Source organism: Lemur catta, chromosome 21 (genome assembly GCF_020740605.2).
Source record: "Lemur catta isolate mLemCat1 chromosome 21, mLemCat1.pri, whole genome shotgun sequence".
In the NCBI taxonomy this organism is placed as follows: Eukaryota; Metazoa; Chordata; class Mammalia; order Primates; family Lemuridae; genus Lemur; species Lemur catta.
The window spans coordinates 25,011,884-25,034,737 of record NC_059148.1 but is presented as its reverse complement, the minus strand read 5'-3'; the positions used below and the strand labels follow the sequence as shown (position 1 = coordinate 25,034,737).

General features: G+C 38.7%; 1 protein-coding gene and 1 pseudogene across 1 annotated transcript in view; both read right to left on the bottom strand.

Moving 5' to 3' along the window:
- HECTD4 (HECT domain E3 ubiquitin protein ligase 4) overlaps positions 1-22,854 on the bottom strand; it is a 159,619-nt gene that overhangs the window by 80,587 nt on the left and 56,178 nt on the right. Inside the window, 10 exon segments of the mRNA XM_045534796.1 lie at positions 1,446-1,574; positions 2,253-2,373; positions 2,968-3,073; positions 4,309-4,379; positions 5,700-5,845; positions 6,221-6,453; positions 9,300-9,440; positions 10,167-10,280; positions 13,764-13,922; positions 18,318-18,510. Of these exon segments, the coding sequence (XP_045390752.1) occupies positions 1,446-1,574; positions 2,253-2,373; positions 2,968-3,073; positions 4,309-4,379; positions 5,700-5,845; positions 6,221-6,453; positions 9,300-9,440; positions 10,167-10,280; positions 13,764-13,922; positions 18,318-18,510 (1,413 nt within the window).
- On the bottom strand, positions 21,256-21,325 carry LOC123626320 (annotated as a pseudogene).

The window sequence follows — 22,854 nt, the reverse complement described above, 5'->3', positions numbered from 1 at the left end:
TAAACAATAAAAATAACTGTTAGAGAGTTCATGGGAGTACAAATACTAAATAATGTGTTAAGAAACACTAGTTAACGTCATAGAAATGTTTAGTTTACAATTATTTTCTATTAAAAAAATACAACCAAGCTAACCCTTTAGGTGACACTTATGTGTTTTTTTATTTTTTCCCCAGAAATACTAGACAACTAAGCCTTTATTAAGAGTCTTTATATTTCTCTCTAGGGTTTAATTAAGAATTTATAACATTTAACCTTCAAATAGAAAAAAACTGCTTTTCATTGTTGGACTTTTCTGCTTTTTTAGTATTATTAAGATATTAATATTTTCTATCATTAAGAGAAAAGGAACTCTGAATTGACTCCACAAGCTGAATCATGGTTTAAGAGTCATCCTAATGACATGAGCGATCACCTACTGACCCCGCACCATGAGGCAGCAAAGTGCCAGGTATTTGCAGGGCTTGTCGCTAATCCTCACAGCAACCTGTGTTACAAGGAAGATGTTATTGTCCCTTTTTACTGATATCCTCACCTAAGGCAAGAGAAGTTTAGTGAATAGTATCAACAACTTAAATTAAAAGTTTATGCATGTCTTCCTGTTTAAAAACTGATTATGTAATGAGGTAAACTCATAAATATGAACTATCAAATGATTTAAATCGTTGTGTATGTACACAAAGGAGTAAGAAATGAGCAAACTGTAATAGCTTTTATGGCTTCCTTGGTTAATTTTTCAGCGTGTTTAAGTCAACATTTTAAGGAAGAATAAAGTTCTTATTGATTTCTCAAATTCTCCCACAAAGATCAAATTCTGAAGAACAATACAAACACCAGCCTTGAGCATCTGTCAAAATTATAACAACCACAGCTATAAAAAAATCTTTGGACTGCTATAAATTATCATGTGGGAACAAATTATTGAGTTTACACAGAAGCTGACTTAAAAATAATTACAGAAAATGAAATGAACTACAGGTTTAGAAATTAAATTATTCAATACGAAGATCGAGAGAAAATTATCACCTTTTTAAAGTTATTAGAATCAAGAGAATATGATAAACCATCCAAAATGTCAAAATTATTTAAAATGCTATGCTCCCAGATTTATTTATAGATATATATATGTGTTTATATATATATAAAACTTTCAGGTGCATATGAGATCACTTGTAAGTGCCATATTTTACAGTTCTTAAAAGATGGAAATAAACAAAGGCTCAAAAGGATTGACAGGAGCACATGGATGACACATTATGAGAGTGTCACAAATATGGTAATCACTGTGCAATGACAAAAATCTATAGAATGAGTAGCCTGATGTTACCTCTCACAAGAATATAAGCCACAGGCGAATTCTGACATCATAATACACAGAAATTTAGCCAATTAAGCTGTTTTACACACTGGATAGAAAGCATCGTTAAAATAAAGCTTGGTGTTTACCTGTACCTTCAATGTCTCTCCCTGCAAGGAGTTGTCACTGTCATCATTCTCATCAGGTTTAATCAAAATAGTGTTACTGAGAAGGTGATTCTGAACTGCCATCAGATAGCGCAGGCAGGAGGATGCAGCCTTTAATACAAATAAGGGCATTTAAATGATCTAAACCTACTGAAAGAGCGAGCATGTAATCCTCACGTTTTTAAAAGATTTTGACAAAGGAAACAAAAAGAGAAAGTACAGAAAACAGACCAAGTTAGTTTCTCAGGCGACTTATTTCCACATGGCTTTCAATATGTACATTCACACATTTGCTATAACTTTCTGCCTTCTGCTACACAATCCTCCCTAATCACTCAGAATACTTACTTGAATTTCTGCCTCTTAATACTTCTTTCCCCCTCCCTCTCACATGCATCTCCATTACAGAAGACCACTTAAGCCCTTAAAAGAATCTTTTAGTTCCTATCATTTTCTGTAAAACACTGATGGGTTGGAAAACAACGCTAAATTAAAAATTAATAGGGAGGAAAAAAACCCTCACTAGATAAAACAAAGACACCCAAATTTGGAAAATTTATTACATCAAGCCTAAGCAAGAGGAATAAGTCTTTGGAAAAGGTATTTCAAGTGGATTTGTCTAGTTTTACAGTTCTAGGATGAGCCGTTACACATTGACTTTCATAAATTAAGTCTGTCTTTGTAAAGTGAGTGTGTACGTATGTGTGTATAACACACCTCTCAATATAGGAAAATGAAAATAGGGGCACTTGATATAATTTTGCTTGCATTAAACACATTATTACTTACAGGCACAGTTGAAAGGAGCTTTTGAAAATCATCTTTAGAGACAGTTTGGCACTTGGTGATTAAGATACAGGATTCTCGTACAACAATCTTCAGAATGTAGTGTAAAAGTTCATCATTTAGTCTTTAAAATGCAGGAAAAATGTAACAATAAAATATTGATGGTTTATTCATAAAAGGATAAAGTTTACACAATTGGTATGAGATGACACACAGAAGGTACAAAATTAATTGGTTCTGCAAGCAAATCATCTTAGTAATGATGCTAACAACTAGGTATATTATCTAAATCAAACTTATAGAAACCAAATGGCACCCAAGCACCTAGCCAAAGTATTTTATAAATGACATAGAAAACCAACACCTTCCTCACCCTCACCAGCTCTAACACACACCCTCAGCCTCTCTCGCAGACGAGCAATGTGGACCGCACCTGAGTCAAGATCTCTCGAATAAGTTCCATCCCTTGTTTCTGCTAAGGACCCTTTCCCCAGATCCAGATTACTCTAGTGATAAAACTGAAATGTGCTATTATCAGTTCTGAGGGCAACTGTGGAATTTATTATCTTTCAATTGGTCCATGCTTTAGGTTTGGCATGCTAATGATCATATTAGCTATCACAGGATACTGAAGTTGATGAAACACATCTAAACGGAAATTAATGACTTAGAAGAATACAAAGAAAAGGCTAGGCATGAATAATATAACTAGTGTCACCTGTAATGATCATCCTCATCGCTGCCAAATCGGTTGTTTTGAAGCTGTTCGGCTAAGTTGGTTAGGATCACATCCCGCAGCTGCGAGAGTCCGCTGTTTCTCTCTCCTAACACAGAACAAAGGTCCATAAACTACCCAGATAAGGCACTTAGAAAACTGATGCTGGCTGGGCGTGGTGGCTCACACCTGCAATCCTAACACTCTGGGAGGCTGAGGTGGGAGGATTATTTGAGCTGAGAAGTTCGAGACCAGCTTGAGCAAGAGCGAGACTAAAAATAGAAAAAATTAGCAGGTGTTGTGGCGCGCACCTGTAGTCCCAGCTACTCAGGGGAGAGTCACAAGGATTGCTTGAGCCCAGGAGTTCGGGGTTGCAATGAGCTACGATGATGCCACTGCACTCTACCCGGGGCAACAGAGTGAGATTCTGTCTCCAAAAAAAAAAAAAAGGAAAGAAAATTGATGTTCTTTTTGTTTGCAGGTTTTTTTTTTTTTTTTTAAGAGACATGGTCTTGCTGTGCCACCCAGGTTGGAATGAAGGGCCCTGATCACAATTCACTGCAGTCTCGAACTCCTGCGCTCACACAATTCTCCTGCCTCAGCCCTGAGTCGCTGGGACTACAGGCGTGTGCAACCATGCCAGGCTAATTTTTCCTATTATTTTTTTTTTTAAGAGATGGGGGGGCGGTGTCACTGTTTTGCCCAGGCTGGTCTTGAACTCTTGGCCTCAAGCAATCCTCCTGCCTTGATCTCCCAAAGTGTTGTAATTATAGGCATGAGCCACCAGGCCCAGCCAAAATAGTTTTTAATCAAGTAGATTGTTGACAATCTAAGGGCAGGCATAGGGAATTGGACTTACACAAACTGCAGCAGCAAAAACTACTTTATAACCAATCGGACTTTTTTAACCCAATCCAAGTGTAATTACCTTCTTGATATAAAGTGTGACTTCTAAATCCTTAAATTAATGTTGCTTTTAAATGCAGACTGTCTTTAACACAGTACCTTTTGCTGTTGTTTAACTTAAAAAGTTAGGCTCTAATGTGTGGGAAAAAACTGGCTTAGAAATCACCAAGAATTCATTATTTTAAAACATCTGTTAAACATCTATAGTCCCATACATTATGGTAAGCAACGGAGACAGAGTTTTATGAAGCTTAAAGATTCATAAAATCCATAGCTTCTGCTTTCAATCTGATTTAAGTGTTGGCATATATGCAGATACATTTTAAAAATATGTTAACAGATATGAAGAAAAAAAGTATCAATTATCTTACTATCCAGTTGTTTCATTAAGGACAAAAAAGGATGGTTGTTCAAGAATAATTAAAGGATAACTCTCACCTTCTGTTAAGACCAGCTTAAGTAAGTTATTGATTTCAGTTTCACCTGGGTACAAGATATTTAAACCAGAGCTGAAATGAAAGGAAAGTCAAAAAGTTTTTAAGCCAATGTTCTAGAAAATCCAAACTCTAAATATTTAAATGTTATTAAAGATGCCAGTTTGATTACATAGAACGCTGAAGTAAGTTTTATCACTAAAAAGGCATTGGAACCTAAATTCACTGTCATGATCCAGTCCAATCACTTCCATGGTAAACGGCACCCCTCTCCTCCTCCTCTTAGAATTACCAGAGTGATAACTTATTTGGGGCTACATGCAGAACTGGTTAAAGCGAACTGGCAAGCTATGAAAAAAGTCAATGTTGTCAAGCCTATATATAAATAGATTGTGCCCCCCAAATTCACTTGAGAGAAGGAATTTCTAATTCTCAGCTTTACCAAAAGGGCAGGAAGAATAGTATTGAAAAGACTATCAGAATTTTTTTCTTTTTATTTTTTGAGGTTTGACATACAATAAAGTGCACATATTTAACTTACACAATTTGATAAGTCTGATATATGTATATACCTATGAAACCATCACCACAATCAAGATAGTCAATACACCCAGGCCCTTAGAAGTTGCCTCATGGCACCAGATTTTAATCATTACCTTAATGCTCAACAGAAAGAGAGCCAAAGCATACTCTACTGTGGAAGGAAAAGTAATTCTGTGTCATCTATGCTCACCCCCATCACGTGGTTCTTTCAGACTAACCACTCAGTTCTCTCTTGGTCACTAAATTATACTTGGTCACATTAAGGTTATGTTCCTGGATAAAAGTTCATTGAACTAAAAAAAAAACGGATAATAAATTGAAAATGACCTCGTGTCTAAGACGGTTTTAGCAGATTGATAAAGGCTAACAGTGTTGAACACTCGCTTTGCATCAGGCCTTACCTTGGGCAAACCTCACAAACCCACATAGGTGCTATTTTTACACCCTTCTCACAGCTGAGGAAATGAAAGCCTCAAACCAAGGTCACGGCTAGGAAGTGGCAAAGACTGGAACTCAGGTCTGCCTATTACCAAAACCTGGTTCTTAACCACCTGCCACACTCTCTCCCAAATGAGAAGATCAGCTTGCAAGCAATCAAAATATCCCTTTAAAGGGGTTTTGTTTTTGTTTTTTTTAAGATCCAAAAGGTGAGATGAGGAAATGTAGGTACACGGCTGGCTTTGGTCCTCTGAGGGTGGGGCTCCAAAGCCCACTCCAATTAAATCATCCCCAAGGCATGAGGACTGCGGGATGGGGTGAAAGACATCTACGCCACCAGCTTGCAGAAAGATTCCCACGCTTTGAAGGAGAATCATTTTGCAGAGAGCACTACCAAAATCACTTGCTGCTCACCTGATGGCAAGGCAGACTTCCTTCTGAATTTCAGGGCAAATCTGATCTTTTGGTGCCATCAACAACTGCCAAAGAAGCAATCCTGACCGTCGAATGATGTCTCGATTCCTTTCAGTTTGTGGGCTGAAGAAAAATTTAAACACCACCTACAGAAACATAAGGAGTATATCTGAAAATGCTAATTCTGCTGGGGATAAAATTATCCCTGTGAGAAAAGTACATGGTAGATATTCAGTGGACAAATAACCAGATGGATTTTTTAACCACAATCTCTTCTAGTGTATGTATAATGGTATAATTATAATAAATATTTTGCATATATTAATTGCAATGAGCTACGTATAGTAATACTCCATTATCTGCAGTGCAATGAATATGATAATACTAATTACAGGACTAGAAGGTGGTAAGATGCAAAACAGGAATGTCATTAAATTTTTCTTGTAAAAATTACTGGCCAAAGCTGAGGTTTATATTTCTTTTTCTCCGTCATCTTATTTATCTCAAAACAGTGTACTTACCTGAAAGACAACGAGAATGCAGCGTATAATACAGGTATCTCCGTTAACCATGGCCTTCTCCATAATGTCACAAATACTGCTAAGATGGTGTGCTTCAATCGGATGCTGCTTGCCCAAGACACTTGTGATTGGAAGATTGGGGTTGGTAGCAAGAAGATTGAGTTGGTGTATGCACATCGCACCAACATGGTGCAATAACTGGTTTATAACCTCATTCGTGGTTATAGCCTCTTCTAGAAGATGAAAAGGAAACTCAGTGAGGAAAGACGTCTCTATGGGTGGTCCTGGAGGAACAGACCTCTGACTTACAACAGGTGCATATACACTAGGAGAGAATATCTTGGCTACAATCTCTTTTGCTGCTGCTGAAGAACCCTTCTCCCTGCCACTGGTGCTGGGGTGAAAACATGGGGAGTTCATTTGTTTAGAACACAGTGGCTACCACTTACTGAGATCCTTCTACATGCTGAACAATGGGTAAATGCTTTCCAGGCATTACTCTACAACACGGTTCTAAACCTGCTTTGCAGGGCAATAAACCAAGAGTGTCAGAGGGGTTAAATAACTTGCTCCAGGTCACACAGCTAAGAAGTAGTAGAGCTGGGATTTGATTTCAGGCAATCTCAGCCCACAGCTCCTGCTGGTAACCATTCTAGTAAAATCTCTCCATCTTCTATGGGTACTCCATGGTAGAATCCCCCTGTCCATAAATCTCTCTTCCCACAGTACCTCAACATTTTAATCTCATTTAGTCATGACAGCCTAGACATCCATCAATTAAACCTGTGATGGTTGACAAGCACCTTCTTAACTCCTGGCCTTAAGCAATCTTCCCACCTCAGCCTCCCTGTGACTGGCCCCAAGTGATCAATTTTAAGGTCACTAGTCATAAGTCATGTTGATATTATGTACCCTGGAATATAATATAATGTGAAGCAGACATCACTTCTGTGGTATTTCCCAAAATCCATAACCTCAGTTTAATCATGAGTAAAAAATCAGATGAAGTCAAATGGAAGGACATTCTACAAATGCCTGACCAGTACTCCTCAAGTGCCCTTTTCTGTTCTTCAGGTAGGTTAACTCTATCAATCTATGTGCCATGTTTGCTGATCATTTCTTCCACCATCTCAAATCTGCTGTTGAGCCACTCTACTGACATTTTCTTTTCAGTTATTATGCTTTTCAAATCCACAATTTCCATTTGGTTCTTTGTTTTTTAAAATTCTTTCTTTACTGAAATTCTCTATTTGTTTAGTCATAGTCATCATACTTTCCTTTAATCTTTAAAACTTGGATTCCTGGGCTGGGCGCGGTGGCTCACGCCTGTAATCCTAGCCCTCTGGGAGGCTGAGGCGGGCGGATGACTTGAGGTCAGGAGTTCGAGACCAGCCTGAGCAAGAGCGAGACCCCATCTCTACTAAAAATAGAAAGAAATCATCTGGCCAACTAAAATATATATAGAAAAAATTAGCCGGGCATGGTGGCCCATGCCTGTAGTCCCAGCTACCCGGGAGGCTGAGGCAGTAGGATTGCTGAAGCCCAGGAGTTTGAGGTTGCTGTGAGCTAGGCGGAAGCCATGGCACTCACTCTAGCCCGGGCAACAAAGCGAGACTCTGTCTCAAAAAACAAAAAAAAACTTGCATTCCTTTAGTTCTTTAAACATATGTATAATGGCTGCTTTAAGGTCTTCATCTGACTTCATCAATTCAACACCCAGTGTCCCCTGCATTGTGTGGTTACTGATTTCTCTGCTCAGTTTATTTTTTCAAATCCTGTTCCTTTCTTTCATTTATTTTTATTATTCTTGTTTCTATGTCTAAACCTGGCTTCCTAGGGCCACCTGGTCACCCCTGTCTGTATTCCTTAGTGTTGTCAACCAATGATTAGTCAGAGGCTGTGCTCAAACACCTTGAGCAGTAACACTTACACCCTGGATGGATCTGTGTGTTTTGGGGGAAGCACACCAAAGTTTAGGTACTTTTGAACTCTGCCCTAGTTTTTACTTTCTGTTTGGGCCCTCTCACATCTTTGCATATGTATACAGGCCCATGTGTAGCCAGAGACATGTGAACAGGCCTCTTCTGTGCGGTGTGTGGAGAGTTTATCAAGGTTGCCCAGAGCTTTCTCACTATCCAGACCTCACTGGTAAACTTCTAGCTAGTCTGCTGGTCCACTGCTTGCCCTACCAGGGCCATGTCTCAGGCCAGCTAAACCACAGGTCTGCTCCATTTGTTTGCCACCAAGATAACCACGGTAACTGACAATGCTGTTGGGCATGAGGTCTTTCCATGCTCTGTGCCCAATCAAGTCAGTCCCTTCTGGCAGCAAAGATGCTGCTTTTCACAATCTGCCCCACCCTGGGAAAACTACTGTGCTGACCAAGCTTGAAGCCGAGGATAGGCACAGCTCCAGCTAGGAACACCACAGACTCCCACTTCTTCCCCAAAGTTCAGTGTTTTTTTTAGCAATAACCATTCTCAATTTGGTGTATGCCTTTGGCCAATTTCCCAAACCTGCAAATAGTTGTTTTTGTTAATTTTGTCTGTTTTAGTATTGCTTTATGGGGAGAGGACTTGCTGAGTGATTCACTCCTCCACATCAACATAATTGGCTTTAAAGACAAGATTTTAATTAATTTAATATTAACTTAATATTAACAATGTTCATCTAACATTAAGAAATACAAAGGCCCTTCACTGGTAATTCTCCTAACTATAAGCTTATATACAAAGAAGTCATTATCAATGTAAAACACTGTAACAGCATATAATCCATGCTGAATACAAATAATCAATTTTTACACCAAAGTTTTGACCATTTCAGGAGGGACATAACAATTTTCCTTTACAAAAGTCTATGGGCCACCTCAAAAGCTCTATTTACATACTTCTTTACGTAATCATGAACCAATCTTTCAGGGTGATAGGTAACAAAGGATTTTGGGTTTCTAAGTTCAAAGAGGGAAGGCTGGTGATACATTTTGGAGTTGGTCTATGTTCCCACCTACTAATGCTGCTATGTTCTCTCATATTTCAGGGGGAAAATCTCTTCCTGCCAGACCATGACTGCGCCTCACCTTTGGGCTCAGTGATAATGTGGCTGACTCCCAGCCTCTGGCAGACGTAATGGAAGGCTTGGTTCCCAGGGTTACACCACTGATCAATATAGTCATTCGAGCACGTCCACAGCATGTTGTTCACTGTATCATAACAGGCGCCTGCAAAAAAAGCACACTTTACTCAACTGCCGTGTCACCATCTGCCCGTATACATAGTTCTCATAAACACTGCTAAAGAGCGGACGGGCCAGCACTTCTCTAATGTTGACAGTCCACATCCCCACTCCCAAAGATGTACCTGGCAAAGCACTAGGCTGAGACTCAGCAAGAAGCCAGGATTTAATTTTTACTTTTGCTTAACTCCTACATGAGAAGGAATAAATCTCACAACATAGGTATGTCTTAGTAACCGATTTATATATGACCTACTTGCAAAAAGGATTTAAGTGGCTTACATTAGAAACTCAGGTACAAAAGGACCAGTTAACATTAACACACAATAAAAAGCCCTAGTAACTGAGCCCAAACTTTGATATAAGCTTCCTAACAGCCAGGGCAAAGAGAAAATCCAATATGCTACATAATGTTCATTTTCTAACAAGCATGCCAATTCCTCACAGGAAATCAACCTTTTTATGGCATGAGCTTTGAGAATTTGTTATAAGCATCAGCACACAACCTAATGGACAGTATCTTCAATAGCAATTTATTTAGAAGAATTTTACATATGGCAATTTCTTGTATTGATTCCCCAAATCAAAGAATACTATAAAAAAGTCTTTCTTTTCAAAGAACTAGAATGCCACAGGGAATTGGAAAGATTTTTCAAGAGAAAGTTGCTAAAACTTTAAATTGTCCAAGGAAATGTGTGCATTTATTTCTTACCCAATCCTGGTACAAGAGCACCACGCCCCAGTGAGCTTCCTGCAGCATCTATGAGATCCGCACGACTTGTAAACTGACCATCCGAAATATTATACACCAAGCTAGAGGCTAGAACTTAAGAAACAAACATTAAGCTGTTTAATGAGCCTGAATATTATGTTTCAAAGTTTAAATTTTAGGCTTTTAACAAGACTTTTGTAAATCTCGCACCCTTTTTTGCTGTTGTTTTTTTGTTGTTTTGTTGGTGATAGTAACAATGAGATGGAAAATACTTGCATAAGACCACAGAGAGCAAACTGTCACCAAAATATCTTCCTAAATTTAATACTGAACCACATTTTTGAGAGTCTTTTTAAAATGGCAGGTTTTGCATGAAGGTTTTTTCTATATAGATTACCAAAAGGGCATCTGCAAGAGGGATTATTAACACCACAAGGTAACAACGTTAATTAGAAATACTTTACAGGCCAGGTGTGGTGGCTCAGGCCTGTAATCCTAGCACTCTGGGAGGCTGAGGCAGGAGGATCACTTGAGCCCAGGAGTTTGAGGTTGAAATGAGCTATGATGATGCCACTATACTCTAGCCAGGGTGACAGAGCAAGGGTCTGTCTCAAAAAAAAAAAAATTACTGTTGACAATTTTTAATACAAAATTTTAAAGAAGGAAATTATAGAGCTCCAATATGTGTAACACCACACTGTGTCTCTTGAGTTTTTCTTTTTCTTATTCCTACCACTCTAGTAGTCTAGATCCTCATCATGCCTGTCTTGAGTTATGACCTAAACTATACTCTTTCTTCTCTGTTTTCTACTGTTCCATCCTGAACACCAACAAAATGATCTTCTCAAAATATCTTTTTTATGGTGCTTACCATACATATGCCTTTCCTCCACTTGGCAACTTACATAAATAATATCCATTTTCACAGCTTAAACTCTAAGACCTCATCAAGTCTCTCCTTTCTACTCTACTCCACAATGAGCCTTTCTTGGATTCCACAGCAAGTACATCTGTTCCACGTGGTCCCAGCAGGGACACAGCATCATCTATCATTTCTCAACTCATACATCTACATCATTTCTCCCAACTAGACTATGAGCTCCTAAAGGCAAGTACCAATTCTTCCACTTCCTGAGCAGCCCCCCCAGTGACCAATGTGGAACAGGACACAGAAGGAATTTAAGCATTTACTGATTTGCTGGGCTAAAACAGAATCACTGTGTAAGCTATATCCTCATGAAAGAGTGACACCATGAAAACCTGCTTTAATCAAATGCGGTCAATCTCAATTGAGCGAAAAAGCCATGCCAAGGAGACTATAAAAAAAGTTTAGTAAGACTAACGGTCAACAAAAAGACAAATAACCCAATTTAAAAATGGACAGAAGATTTGAACAGATATTCCTCCAAAGAAGATACACAAATGGCCAATAAGCACATAAAAAGATGTTCAGCATCATTGGTCATTAAGGAAATGCAAATCAAAACCACCATGAGGTACTATCACTTCATATCCACGAGGATGGCTATATAATCAAAAAATGGAAAATAACAAATGTTGGTGAGGATGTGGAAAAATTGGAACCATTATACACAGGCGATGAGAATGTAAAATGATAGAGCTACTTTGGAAAACAGTTTGGCAGTTCCTCCAAAGGGTAAACATACAGTTTCCATAAGACCAGCAACTCTACTCTGATATATATACATCCAAGAGAAATGAAAAAATGTCAACATAAAAACTTATATACTAATGTTCATAGCATCATTATTCAAAATAGCAAAAAGTAGAAACAACTCAAACATCCATCAACTGATGAATGGATAAACAAAATTGGGTATCATTCATATAATGAAATATGATTCAACTATAAAAAGGAATGAAGTACTGATTCATGCTACAACGCAGAATAACCTTGAAAACACTATAGTAACTAAAAAAAGCCAGTCATGAAAGGCCATATAGTGTATAATTCCATTTATATAAAAAGTCCAGAATAGGTAAATCCATCGAACAGAAAGTAGACTGGTGGATATCAGGGGTTAGCAAACAGGGAGAGCAACTGCTAATGGGTATGGGATTTCTTTCTGGGGTGAGAGGTAAATAGTGGTAACAACTGCAGAACTCTATGAACATGCTAAAAATCACTGAATTGTATACTTTTTTTCTTTTTTTAGAGAAAGTCTCACTGTTGCCCTGGCTGGAGTGCAGACATGCAATCACAGCTCAGTGCAACCTCAAACTCGGGGGCTCAAGTGATCCTCCCACCTCTGCCTCCCAAAGCCCTGTAATTATAGGACTAAGACACTGCACCCAGCCTGAATTGTATTTAATGGGGTGAATTTTATGATATATGAATTATATCTCAATATATTTTTTAAACTTTTACAAAAGACTAATAGTAAATTTGCATGATTTACTCTACCCTAGGGGTTATGGGGAAATTCTGGTCACATGCACTATTAGAGAAAACAAGCTATTAAGAAAATATCCAACCAATTTGATTTTAAAGGCAAAAGAGTTTGGAGTTGTTATGAATATCAAAATTCTGAGCACATGGAACTACTTGAAATGGCCTAAAGATTAAGCTGATATTGTATAAACGATTTTGTTTAGACTGCTGAGATCATATTTATATCTGTAGGCTTTGGTTAGAGTAAGAAATGCTTTTTTAAAATCTAAATATGAAATAAAACCCTTTAATGGAATTACTGTAAGAAAATAATTTTAAGAGGACAGAATATAAAATATTGGGAAATTAAAATAAGTAAACTGATTCTAAAACATTTTATGTGCTTAAACAAATTTCAAGGAAAAAAAGAAAGCAAAAAAAAATGTTGCTATATACAAAAGGAACATTTTGTTTTGTGTATTTTAGAAAACATTCTAACATATTTTATTGCATATGATCATCAAACAATGATGTGAGATGCCATCATCCTTTTATTTTCTACAATTGGGAAAACGGAGTCTAGAGGGGTTAAATGATGTCCCTAAGGTAATAAAGTTAGAAAATGGCAATAGAAAAGAAACTTTTTTGGGTTCTGTATTTTATTCTATTAACTTAACTTCCATCCACTTAACTATGTACCCACTCTGAAGCCACAGTCCCACTGCTTGAGTTACTATAGTGTGCCCCTTATAAAAATACATGTACATTTAAAAATGGTAATACATTCTTACACTTATTTTCTTTTCTACTTTTTTTGCTTAACATTTTGTGTGTCCTAAAATGGAGGTGTTTTACATACTTATTTTAATAGCTTTGGAATTCTATCATAGTGAGTAGAACTCTTGCCATGTCATCAGTAAATAATGTGGCAAAAGATCATTTTATTCCCTAAAACTTTGCTGAACTATTACTTCTAGTAATTTTATAGGATGATAGTTTTCAAAAATATACTATTATGTAACTACAAAAAATTATATTTTTAAATCCTCCTAGCCTATAAACTATTGATAATTATTTTTGTTGTTATCAGAGAGCTATTGCAAACAACTATTTAACAAAGTAAGCTTAAAATAATTAACAGGAAAGCCTTAAATTTCAAAGTTTGAGATAAACTGGGAATAGTGCTACAAGTAAAATTCACTTACTTTTTAAAGATGACAAACCACTTGTTCCACCAAAAAGAGAGCGGGTGGCAGAACTGCCTGATCCCCCTGGAGGTGGCACCAGCATCACCAAGTATGTGCCACAGGTATATATAGGCGTCTTCCGCAGCATTTTTAGAGGCAGCCCACAGCTAGTATTTGCTAGAGAAAGGAATGAAAATGCTAAGTAAAACCATTTTACACAGAGATTAACCTGATTACCGAAACAGATTAGGGTATAATGAGGGAGCCCCAAACGAAGATACACCTCAATTAAGAAAACAGAACATTATTACTCTTAGTGCTGGATTAAAAAAGAAGAAGAAAGAAAAAAGAAAACAGAGCAAAAAGTAATAGCTAAGGAAAAAATAATTATCTTCTGGCTCCACAGCCTGACCCCAGGCCTCCTATTATATGGTCTGAACATTTCTTGAAGGTGTTCCCAATCTTCAATATGCCTTCATGTTTCTAAAAATTCTTTCAAAAGAATGAATCCTCACATGGACTAAATTTCAAAATAAGAGAAGAATCCTACTGTTTGTGTTTCCCCTAAAAAACATACAGATTGAGTACCCTTATCTGAACTGCTGGGCACCAGAAGTGTTTTGGATTTCAGATTTTTTCAGATTTTAGAAATATTTGCATCACACCAGTTGAGCTTCCCTAATCCATAAATCTGAAATCCAAAATGCTCCACCGAGCATTTCCTGTGAACATCATGTTAGTACTCAGAAAGTTTCAGATTTTGGAGCATTTTGGATTTTCAGATTTGGGATGCTCCACCTGTAGTCCCATTAAGATGTTTTTTTTTTTTTTTTGGCCGGGCGCGGTGGCTCACGCCTGTAATCCTAGCACTCTGGGAGGCCGAGGCGGGTGGATCGCTCGAGGTCAGGAGTTCGAGACCAGCCTGAGCAAGAGCGAGACCCCCGTCTCTACCAAAAATAGAAAGAAATGATTTGGACAGCTAAAAATCTATATAGAAAAAATTAGCCGGGCATAGTGGCTCATGCCTGTAGTCCCAGCTACTGGGGAGGCTGAGGCAGTAGGATAGCTTAAGCCCAGGAGTTTGAGGTTGCTGTGAGCTAGGTGGACGCCACGGCACTCACTCTAGCCAGGGCAACAAAGCGAGACTCTGTCTCAAAAAAAAAAAAAAAAAAAAAAAAAGGTCCGTTTTTCAGTTTATACAGAACAAATTCCTGACAGGTTTGTGATATTAGACTCACTACAAACAGCTCTGAACATGAAATCAGCCAAAAATTTCAACCTAATAAAAGCTTTCACACTATCACAAAAGAATTTTATACCTCCATGATTTATTAGAACCTATTATATTAATAGGTATTTTTCTTTTTTAGGGCCAATGACATAAACTATCATTAAGCAAGTAATTATTGTTTCTAATCAAGAGGTGTAAAAATATACTTTAATCTCCCCTATTTACTGGCATATCCAAAATGTGGAGTGAATTTAAGGATTTTCTATATACTAGCCTAGTGAGGATTGATGATGTCAACAGAAAATCAATCAGAGTGCTTTACTTAGAAAGCTGTCAGGCTATAAAATATAACTTATTATTCATAGTCTAGATACATGAAAAGTTGTTTTTAATGGTTTAGATTAGAAAAATGAGTAAAGTGAAACCTAATCTATCTGGTATTTGTTTTGAATGCTTATGCTTCTAAAAAGCTTCATTTTTTTATGTAAGCCCCGCAAGTATATTCTTCTCTCAGGACATAAATTCAGGAGCATAAATTTCTATTGGTAAGAAACCCAAAATGCCAGGATGTTGGTACTTCGAGATAGGAGTATGCCAACCTCCTCATTTGCCACCAAATTAATAAACTCCTCTTTCCTTCTCCTCCAAAATAAAAAAGAAAGAAAGAAAGAAAAAGCAACCCCAAAATGGCAATAATTGGAAAATTAACAACTTTGTCAGCATAACATTTCACCAATATGTTTTAACAGACATTAACATGATAATAGGTATTAGTTTTTCAGGGAATAAAAACTTTTAGACCCTCTGAATGTTCATTCATTCATTCATTCATTCATTCATTCATTCATTCATTTATTTATTTATTTATTTATTTATTTATTTAGAGACAGAGTCTCACTTTGTTGCCCAGGCTAGAGTGAGTGCCGTGGCATCAGCCTAGCTCACAGCAACCTCAGACTCCTGGGCTTAAGCGATCCTACTGCCTCAGCCTCCCGAGTAGCTGGGACTACAGGCATGAGCCACCATGCCCGGCTAATTTTTTTGTATATATATTTTTAGTTGGCCGGATAATTTCTTTCTATTTTTTGGTAGAGACGGGGTCTCACTCTTGCTCAGGCTGGTCTCGAACTCCTGACCTCGAGCGATCCACCCGCCTCGGCCTCCCAGAGCTAGGATTACAGGCGTGAGCCACCGCGCCCGGCCTGAATGTTCATTTAATTTTCAAAAGTTTGTTTAATTTATAACTGGAGAATTTTTAATGCAGTAACATCATGTTAAATATGCACATGGAGAATATATATAAAAGTACAATGAGACCACATGTTGAGAACACAGGTATCAGTTTCCACAGATTTCTAAATATATCCCTGAGGAGATCTTTTTTTGATATTACACATATTTTCTCATCCAATAAACATTCCTTCAATACTTCCATTGTTCAGGGTAAGATGCAATTTTCTCCCAAGGGACAAACCCAAACCAAGCTTTCAGCTTGTCATAAAAATGTCTATTTAGGTAAAAAAAAAAACTGTCCTCTACAAAGTATTTCCTATAACTCAGATTAATCCACTTACCCAAGTTTTAACAAATTTTAACAATTTTCTCACTTATATTTGATACAACAGAGGGCTATGGAAATAAAATATTATCCTTAAATTCCAATATGGACTAATAAATATTTAATTTGGTAATCTCTTAATGAACTAACCACAAATGTTTCTTCTTCCTAGCATTTCAAACTATAAAAGAATTAAAGCATAAAATTATATTAAATTCATTAAATGCATATTAATTCAGATAATTTTTCTATATATGGCAGTTTTTTTCTAGCCTTATCTTTTACTACAGTTCCTTGTTGATTATATTAAATAAATCTAGGTATTTGGTACATAACTTGTAAACTCTTCTAGAATAATGGTTCTTTTTTTAAAGAATGCTTCTTAACCTTTTTTGTGTCCTAGATGACTTTGAAAATATGATGAAAATTAGGACATATACATATAAAATGTTATTTAAAACTTTGAGAGAGTATGTTTACTAACCCCTTAAAGGTTTATCCTGGTTAAGAACTGGTTTAAAAGTGCAGAATAATATATATAGTATACTACCTTTTATTAAGAAAAGGTGGAAAACAAGAACACATAAATTTGTCTTTTAACTGTATTTGCATAAAGAAACCCTGGAAGGAGGCCAGGCACAGTGGCTCACGCCTCTAATCCCAGCACTTTGGGAGGCCGAGGCAGGAGGATCACTTGAGGCTAGGAGTTTGAGACCAGCCTGAACAACACAGTGAGACCCCATCTCTACAAAAAATAGAAAAATTAGCTGGGTGGGGTACCTGTAGTCCCACGGAGGCTGAAGCAGGAGGACTGCTTGAGCCCAGGAGTTTGAGGTTGCAATGAGCTATGATGATGTCACTGCACTCTAGCCTGGGTTACAGAGTGAGACCCTGTCTCAAAAAAAAAAAGAAAAGAAAAAGAAACCCTGGAAGAATAAATAAAAACCAATAAATAATATAGTTAACTGGGTAGGAAGGAGGCACAATATGGAACACACCAACAGGCTGGGAATAAGACTTCTCTGCACAAACCTTTTTATATTCTTTTGACTTTCAAACTCTGTAGCCGTACTATTTATTTTAAAATATTAAATAAGAAAAACCAAATGATAAATTCTTTTTTATTTTTTGTGAGACAGGGTCTTGTTCTGCTGTCTAGGCTACAGTGCACTGGTGTCATCATAGCTCACTGCAACCTCAAACTCCTGGGCTCAAGCAATTCTCCTGCCTCAGCCTCCCAAGTAGCTATGACTACAGGTGCGAACCACCACGCCTGGCTAATTTTTTTTCCTAATTTTAGTAGAGATAGGGTCTTGCTCTTGCTCAGGTTGGTCTCAAACTCCTGGCCTCAAGTTGATCCTCCCACCTTGGCCTCCCCAAATGGATAACATTCTAACAAACAAAATACGTGCTATAGAAGGTTTCTCTCTTACTTACTTGGTCAAGATTGTATTTAGTGAAGATGATGCCAAATATCAGGTTTTCACATTCATGAGGCATACCTAAACATGCAATCTATTAATTTACACTAACAGTAATGATCATAAGGCATTTACAGTTAAAGATAAAGCTGTTTTGAATTATTACAGGTTCATGAGACATCATGTCCACTGCCTACAGCGTGTATTAGGTTGGAATAAAAAACTGGATGACGGCTAGAAGACTAAATAAGGTGAACTATGCAAAGGAAAGTGCTTTGTATGACACAGAGGAAGTGCTCAAAGAAAATCAGGTGACCAGAGATAAACAAGCAAACAGATCTGGGAAGTACAGAGCAACATACCTGCTTGATCCTCTTTCAGCGTGTTGGAGATGGTGGAGCCCGTCAGCGCAGCGAGCGTTGCCGACGGGGAGGCCCTGTACCGAGAAAGTCTGCTCAGAAGCATCTCATTAATGCTTTTTGCAGACTCGCCCTCTTTTCTCATTAGAATTGTGCGCTCCTGAAGTGGGTTGGCTACGAAGACACCATTTTCAACCTAATATTAAAAAAAAAAAAAAAAAAAAAAGAGGTCCTAAAATAATATGTTTCCATTTAGTTAGCACATTTCAACTTGAGATTATTGTGAACTAGTTGATTAAAAACATTTAAAAAACTGCGCCCGAGTAAATGTAGACCTCAAAACTTAAGCATTCTGTAGACACTACTGTGAACAAAAGAGGCTATGCTAAGTTTGAGAGCTTTCATTTTTCATAATAGCCCAGATTCTGAATGTAATGAGTCAAATTTAATAGGTTCTATGAAAAGTTGTTGATTAAAATTCCTTCTACTGAGTTCCACAGGCAGTGAAACTAATTACACGCCTCTGACAGGTAGAAGTAAGACGACAGGAAAACAAATCAATCAGTCTTTGATTTACTATTAAGGACAACTATGAGGATAATGTCTTCTTGAAATATAATTAGTGGCTAAAATCCAAACTCTATATTATTATAGCAGTGGTTAACATTAGCACCAGCAGCTTGGGTACTGACAGAGCAGCCCTGGACAAAGGAAGACTTGGCCACAAGTACATGTCAGCTTCGACTGGGTCTCTGCTGGTGCTTGGCAGCTCTTTCACTCACCACTTCATTATTCCCCAGCAAAATCTCTGGAGCAGTGATTCCAGAATTCCTTCACCGATTTTGAGCTTGACTTTCAGCAGACCACCTGGCTTTCTTTATTGCTAAAATGATCCGCTTACCAAAAGCTTCTCCCACTCACCTCTCTTCCAACTCAAGACTCTTTGAACCCAGCCTCATTTATTCTTCCTTTTCTCTTACTTGAGAGGAAGAAGCATTTCAGCTCATACTACTTAAGGCGAAGCTTCCACTTCTGCCTCGAATTCTGCGCTCCCCTCTCCCCCTTCATCATCAGTGTCTCCCTCTCTACCGACTTCCTTCTTTTGTTTTCAAATATTCACAGATCTCAGATCTTAAACAAAACCTTGGTGGCCCATTAAAACATCATCCCTTTTCCCCACTTCCATTCATTGCCAATGTCTCAAATATCCCACGGCCCGCTTCTAGACCTGGGTTCCTGGATCTGGCTGCAGCCTCAGAAACTGGTCCCACTAGCTAAGATAGGAAGGACAGGCCTGCAGCTGTTGGGTGTGGCAGTAAGAGGGAACAGGAGTGCAAAGCGGCAAGTCTTCAGAAGCAAGTAGAAAGCAAAGAAGGAGTCCAGAGGGAAAGGCTGGTAACAGATAAGAGGCAAGAGAAAGAGAAAAATCAGGAGCACAGCCAGCAAAGATCCCCAAAGGTGGCTGTCCATAGTGGGAGAGTCTGTTTTGACACATCCACAAATGATAAAGGAAAAGATTTGTTAGAGAGTCCAAAAATGCTGTTTCTATTTCCTCAAGCCCTGCTTCTTAACCCTTTGAAGTTGCTGGTCTCTGAACTCAGCACCCTCTAATGAGTAGACACTTGATGGTCCACCAATAACTTAAAACCCAAACCTTCAACCTCTTCCTTGCCTTCCTTGCAGGCTGTGCCATGGTTCAGCCTTCTTGAGATTCTCTTTCTTCAGTCTGGGTGGCGGAACACAATCCCAGTTGTTTTTTTTTTTTAACGTGAACACGTATCTCTGTGTAAAGTGCTCACTGTGTTGGTGAGTGGAGTCCCTGCCCTCCCTCCTCTTTTCTTCTTTCCTGGTCTCCATCACCACTTGCTCAAGGGGGAGCTTGCCCCAGATTAGACCAGCCTCTGGTGTCCAAGACCTCTGCCTGCCACACGCTGTCCCTAGACCTTCCTGTGCTGGGCTCTTTCCCATTGTTCAGGTCTCAGGTAGAATGTCACCTACTCAAAGAGGCCTTCCCTGATTGCCAATCTAAAGAATCATCTCCCCTAGCCCACCAAGTCAGAGCACAGCACACTGTTTTGTTATCTGCACAGCACTTACAACTCTCTGAAATTACTGTTTGTCCTTCGACCTCTGCCCACCCCAACTGAATGTCAGCTGCCTGAGAGCAGGGATCCTGCTGCCTTGTTCACCATAACGTGCCCAGCACTCAGGAGGCATTCAACAAACACCTGATGCCTTGCCGAGTGACAAATCAATGCCCTCCCCCAAATCCAACTCCAACTTCTCTGTGGTGACTCCAACATTTCTATCTACAAACTCATTCTTGCTACTAAGATCTAGTCCCATTTTTCTAACTGCCTCTTACCCTCCCCACCGACACTTCTACTTGAATACTTGTCATCTAAAATTTAACACATCCACATCTTACTACATTGTTTTACCCCCACCCTCCTGCCAGATTAACCTTTATTAAGCATAGCTCTATTTATGTTGCACAATTCTAAATATAACCCTTCAGAAGCATCCAAGATAAAAATCAATCACTTTAAGTGTGGCATTCAAAAGCACTACCCAATCTGGCCCTATGAGAAAATCAATGTATAACTTAAAAAAAAACACTACATTATTGTGTTCAAGTACTTTGAAAATATTGAAAAGAAAGACTCATAAAGCACCTATGAGATACAAGGAGGACTTGAGGTTTGGTCCACAAATGATAAATCTGCCGGGAATCCCTACTTTAGCAAAGAAGCTCTTTGGGGTAAAAATCTGCCCATTTAGGAAGGAGGAGAAGAGTTGGGAGGATGAGCAGCAGCCCAGAGTTCGTTGTGACCAGGGGCTTCCCTCCTGGCCACCACCCTGGTCTACGCCACCATCATCTCAAGCCAGATGACTGGCCCAGCCTCCCAGCCCGTCTTATCGGTACTTCTTTTCGTTGTTTTTGTCCAGGGGCCATCCTAATCTTCTCTGTATCGTTCCGATGTGGGTATCTGTGCTGCCAAAGCAAGCACTTATCAGTACTTCTAAGTACTGGAGTGGAATCATAATTCACAGCAAATCTAATTCTTTCCAATAATTATCATCAGCCACATCTATGTGACAAGTATCTATACTATTTAAAAACCAAAGTTAATCACGAATCAGTAAAGAATTTCAGGCTTAGAACCTTAAGAATCACCTCATTTAAAACTTCATTTCATAGATAAAGTTTTTGGCCTAGTTTGGCCCAGGAGGGCTATGGCTAAGCTCTATAATTTGTGAGTTTTGAAACAGGTGATTTTATTACCTATTCAATAATTTAAATTTTAAAAACCAAAATTAAGAATACTTCAATGTCCCCACAGTCCAATCCACTACCCGCCTCCAATTCCTCTCCTGCTTTCACGGCAAACCCCTAGAGGGAATGATCCACTCTTCTCCATCTTACCCTCTCCACCGTACCTCAGCCAACTCCTTCTGCCTTCCAGCCCTATGACTCCCCCAAAACAGCTCTTGCTAAGGCTCCAATGGCTTCCATATTCTACATTCAAAAGACCCTGTGCAATATGCACAGAGATAATATAGCAGAGACCCCATTTATACCAAAAAAAATTTTTTTAAATTAGTCAGGCATGGTGGTGCACACCTGTAGTCACCGCTACTCACAAGGCTGAGGCTGGAGGATCACCTGAGCCCAGGAGTTCGAGGTTGCAGTGAGCTGTAATCGTGTCACTGCACTCCAGCCTAGACAACAAAGCGAGATACTATCTTTAAAAAATAAAAATAAAAAAGACTAAGAAGGAACAATCAATGAGTAAGAGAAGTACTATGGGGTGCTCACAAGCCAAGTAAAAACAGAGTTTCAAGGCTGGGGGAATGGCCAGGTACGGTGGCTCACATCTGTAATCCCAGCACTCTGGGAGGCTAAGGCGGGAGCATCACTTGAGCTCAGGAGTTTGAGACCAGCCTAAGCAAGAGTGAGACCCTGTCTCTACTAAAAATAAAAAAAATTAGCCAGGCGTGGTGGCATGTGCCTGTAGTCCCAGCTACTCAGGAGGCTGAGGCATGAAGATCCCTTGAGCGCAGGAGTTTGAGGTTGCAGTGAGCTACGCTGATGCCACGGCACTCTAGCCTGGGCAACAGAGCGAGACTCTGTCTCAAAAAAAAAAAAAAAAAAGACTGGGGGAGTGGGGAGTGATCAACCATGTCAAATACTGCTAGAAGGTAAAGTAAAAAGAAGATGGAGTTGACCACTGAATTTAGCAATGTGGAAGCCACTGGTGAATTCAGTAAGAACTATTTGATGGTGTGATGAGGATACAAAAGGGACTGGAGTGTGTTCAGGAGAAAATGGAAGGAGAGGAGGTAAAAAAACAAACAAACAAAAAAAACAGTAAGAATAAACTCTTTCAAGAGTTTTGCTTAGAGGAATCGAAAGACAGAGGAGCGTCTGAGGTAGATGTGAGTCAAGAGAGGTGGTTTTGTTTTTTCAAGATGGGATGCACTCTAATTTATTTGTATGTTGTGGTGGATGATCCATTGAGAGAAGAAAGCTGTTAAT